Source organism: Aulonocara stuartgranti (assembly GCF_965226115.1).
Source record: "Aulonocara stuartgranti genome assembly, chromosome: 4".
Taxonomy (NCBI): domain Eukaryota; kingdom Metazoa; phylum Chordata; class Actinopteri; order Cichliformes; family Cichlidae; genus Aulonocara; species Aulonocara stuartgranti.
In genome coordinates this window covers 6,370,426-6,373,880 of record NC_138942.1, presented here as the reverse complement: position 1 = coordinate 6,373,880, position 3,455 = coordinate 6,370,426, and the positions used below count along the sequence as shown (strand labels likewise).

The 3,455-nt window shown below is 35.2% G+C and overlaps 1 protein-coding gene across 1 annotated transcript; it reads right to left on the bottom strand.

Moving 5' to 3' along the window:
* Nucleotides 1-255: 255 nt before the first annotated feature.
* On the bottom strand, nt 256-1,895 carry ndufa4a (NDUFA4 mitochondrial complex associated a). The gene is made up of 4 exons (XM_082530795.1): nt 1,736-1,895; nt 1,052-1,140; nt 871-931; nt 256-527 (listed from the first exon to the last, which is right to left on the bottom strand). The coding sequence occupies exons 1-4, from the start codon at nt 1,775-1,777 to the stop codon at nt 471-473; spliced, it is 249 nt and encodes an 82-aa protein (XP_082386921.1). The 5' UTR covers nt 1,778-1,895; the 3' UTR covers nt 256-470.
* Nucleotides 1,896-3,455: the final 1,560 nt, after the last annotated feature.

Genomic DNA, 3,455 nt, shown 5'->3' with positions numbered 1-3,455 from the left:
AAAAGATTGGACAGCAACCAAAAGTAGTGTGGTACGTAATTTACTGTTAATTGGGTTAAAGCAGGACAAAGCTAAAATTAGGTGAATGCAAAGCAGGTATAGCAGCAGCAGAACATGACAAATGTAAAGAAGTTGTGGACATTGGTCTGAAAAGTGATGCAATATGTATGCATATTAGACACTGGAAAGTGATGATGCAAATTAAGACAGGACAAGCATATAGCAGGCAACAGCACATGAAAAAATAAAAACAAATTTTCTCAGTATAGAGGAGAAAAGACTCCTGTACTTTATTGATGAGACGGTGAGTAAATCAATATCCAAAAGCCAAATCGATGCAATGAGGAAACTTAAATATGTAACATCTGTGCGGGTTAAGCCTCTGCATCATTAAGCTTTCCAGAGGAACGTTCACAATGAGCCAGTGTGTGCAGATCTGCCGATCTTTGTGCTTGTGGTCCAGCTGTTGTTTAGAAATCAGGACGGTCCTTCTTCAGCTTGCTGTAATCCATGTTGACTGTGAAAAACTGAAAAGACACACACAAAAAAATAAATAAAAAATAATTAGGCCCAACACCAAGATTGCACAGAAAAATGCATGCACCACCATAAATGGTTTGGGTCACTTGCCACAACAAACACGACTACATCAAGTTACACTCGTTAATGACTTGATAAGATTTGTTAACACAGGTCAGCGTTAACAAGATTATGTTTGATTAGTCCAACTAAAGAGGAATTATCCCTGGATAAGAAACTCCACCACTAAAGCTACACAATACAATCCAAGAGTAAAACCACCTCCACTGTTAAATACATCAGAGCAGAAAAATCAAGACTGCAAGACAATTAAACATAAGGGATGCACACCTTGTACTGATCATTTGGGCCAAGTTTGTTCCAGGGCTCTGGATTATTCTTGCGATCCCAGCTGCAGAAAGAAGAGTTAAAGAGTAACTCCTAGGCACATGGCAACGAACTTGAAAATTCTCTTGTATGCAAATACGAAAAACAAACACATTTTTAATTAAGAAAACGACACATGACTTACCAGACATCAGGGTTTCTCAAGCCCAGACGGGCGAGGTACAACAGAGACATGGCTGCTCCTCCACCGATGAAGATGAAAAGGGGGATCAGCTGTAAGAGACAAAGGAAGATAAGGCATCTTATCAGCTGAGAGAATCCTAAAGCTCTCAAGACAAGGACACTCAACTACATGTTTACACTGAAAACACGCCCCTGCTCACGTAGGCAGCCTCTGGAATTAAACATGAAACGAACAGGGGCTAAAATTGGCCAACTTTAACTACCATAACTATAAAATATATACACATATTTTGTCGAAAAGAGGCGCTTTTGTGGGTTCTATTAATAGTTCACAAGGACTTGCTAACCCAATGTAGCCAGCTAACTAGTGGGAGCAGCTATTTAGAGGACATGAAAAGGCTCTTCGTGGCTAATAATCAACAACCATCGAATGACTAAAGTCGTGACCTTATTTAACTGAAAGTCATCAGCTGCCAGAAGGATCACTCTTAACCAACAAATTACACAGAAAAAATGAAAACAGAAAGACTGCTACATACTTTGATCTCTCAAAGTCAGTGCGGTCAAACGCAGAGGCTAATCAAGCTAGCACTGCTAACTGGCAACTTAGCCTAGTACCAGCCTGGGCTCTCAAAAAGATTACCCAAAATGACTTTTAACCTGAATATAGTTGCAATATACTTACAGCTGGGTGACTTCTAAGTTGTTTGCGGACTACGGCGAGCATTTTGTCGTTCCTCGCGTGCCAAGTTAACCGACTTTGTACCCAAATAAAAGGATTACGAGCAGTCTTGCCAGAACAGTGCGCAATTTAATCCTTGAGAAAGGGCGGAAGGAGGGTAGAGCAAGCACCAATAGGATGCTCACACACTGCCTGATCCAGCGTGATTAAAAAACGGAATTAATTATTACTATGTTCAGTATGCATATCGATAATTTTGTTAGTGGATATAATAAATTCCGAATAATTTCACATGGCTTAATTAATGAGCTGTTATAATGCTCGAGCTTTGATTTCCACGCAGCATTTTTAATCCGGCAAAGTCAAAGTGGTTTAAAAGCCCCAACAATTGCTTATTTTGAACAAAACAAATATTTAATATATATTCTCTTTTTCTTGAGGTCAAGAATAAAATTAACCTTCAGGACTGTCTCTGTTTGTGAAGCCTAAAAAATGTTCGTCTTAATTTAATTTGGAATACTTATTTTATGTACCTATTTACCTACTCCAATGAAAAAAAAAGTATTTTATTATTCTTATTCCCAATATTTCGTTCAAATTTTATGTGATTATTAAACAAAGAAAAGCTTAGATCCTACCGAGGTTATTGTAATTAATTAAAACTAAAATCAAAACTAGTAGATGTCGAAAAAGCTTTTTAGTTAATAAAAATAAAAAGTACACTTTTGAAAAAATATATATAAGCTAACTGAAACGATTTTGTGTACTTGAAAAAAAAAACTTAAAATAAAATGAAAAACATATCGTAACCAGCCTGATGAGGCTTTGATGAACATGTTTATTGGGACTTGTGGGTGACCTGCTTTCAGAAAGGTTTTTTTTTTTAATGTACTAGATATTCTGATTTTTTCCCTAAACATCCTCTCCAGTAGATGCTCTCCATATCCTGGAGGCCTAAAATAAAGACTTAAGCTAATAAAAACTCAATGAAAAGTAAACATTTGTAACCAAAATGAGCAAACACATTTTGGGAGCTATATTAAACTCAACTGAAGTCAAAACTCAATAAAATAAATAAATAAAAATAATTAAAAAAAATAATTCTGGTTCCCACTGATCCAGAACAGATATTTTTTCATTTATCATCTTATACTGCACTATAAATATAAATTGTGTTTACTGTAATATGTGCAGTCAGCTATATATGTTTCCCATACCAAGACAGAAGTAGCTGTTGCTCATAATTATATCAAGCTACAGTATAAAGTCTACCTAATGTTAAATTCCCCTTTACTCTATTTAAAAAAATCTTTAATATTAGTGGCATGATAGATAACAGTAGAGACACACCATGATCATTATGATGTTTGAGAATAAATATTCAGAGTAATTCATTATGTATTTCATTATTTGCTTCTTAACTTTGTTCTAGGGAAATGAAAAGTTTCATAACTCCTTATCTTGCTCTATGGCATCTACAGAGAGCAAGGTTAGAAGGTTAGAAGTTTACATACACTCATCATGGGTATGAAAGTTATGGTAATTTAGTTTTTTTTTAAAAAAACATTTCTTTTTCGAGAGGGGAATGATTGCACAGCTTAGATCTTTAAAAAACAAAGAATTGTGGGCATAAGTTTGAATGTATTTTGGATTTTCGCTAATCCAGTGTGTCAAAAGTATACAGATACATATTCCTATATATATATAAACATATATATATATA

What these genes read in the sequence shown, in the direction of transcription:
- ndufa4a (XM_082530795.1), bottom strand. Translation starts at nt 1,777, where the DNA reads ATGCTCGCCGTAGTCCGCAAACAACTTAGAAGTCACCCAGCT. An exon ending in AACTTAGAAGTCACCCAGCT is followed by an intron (nt 1,141 to 1,735) that starts GTAAGTATATTG and finishes TGTCTCTTACAG; the next exon opens with CTGATCCCCCTTTTCATCTT. An exon ending in TTGAGAAACCCTGATGTCTG is followed by an intron (nt 932 to 1,051) that starts GTAAGTCATGTG and finishes TTCTTTCTGCAG; the next exon opens with CTGGGATCGCAAGAATAATC.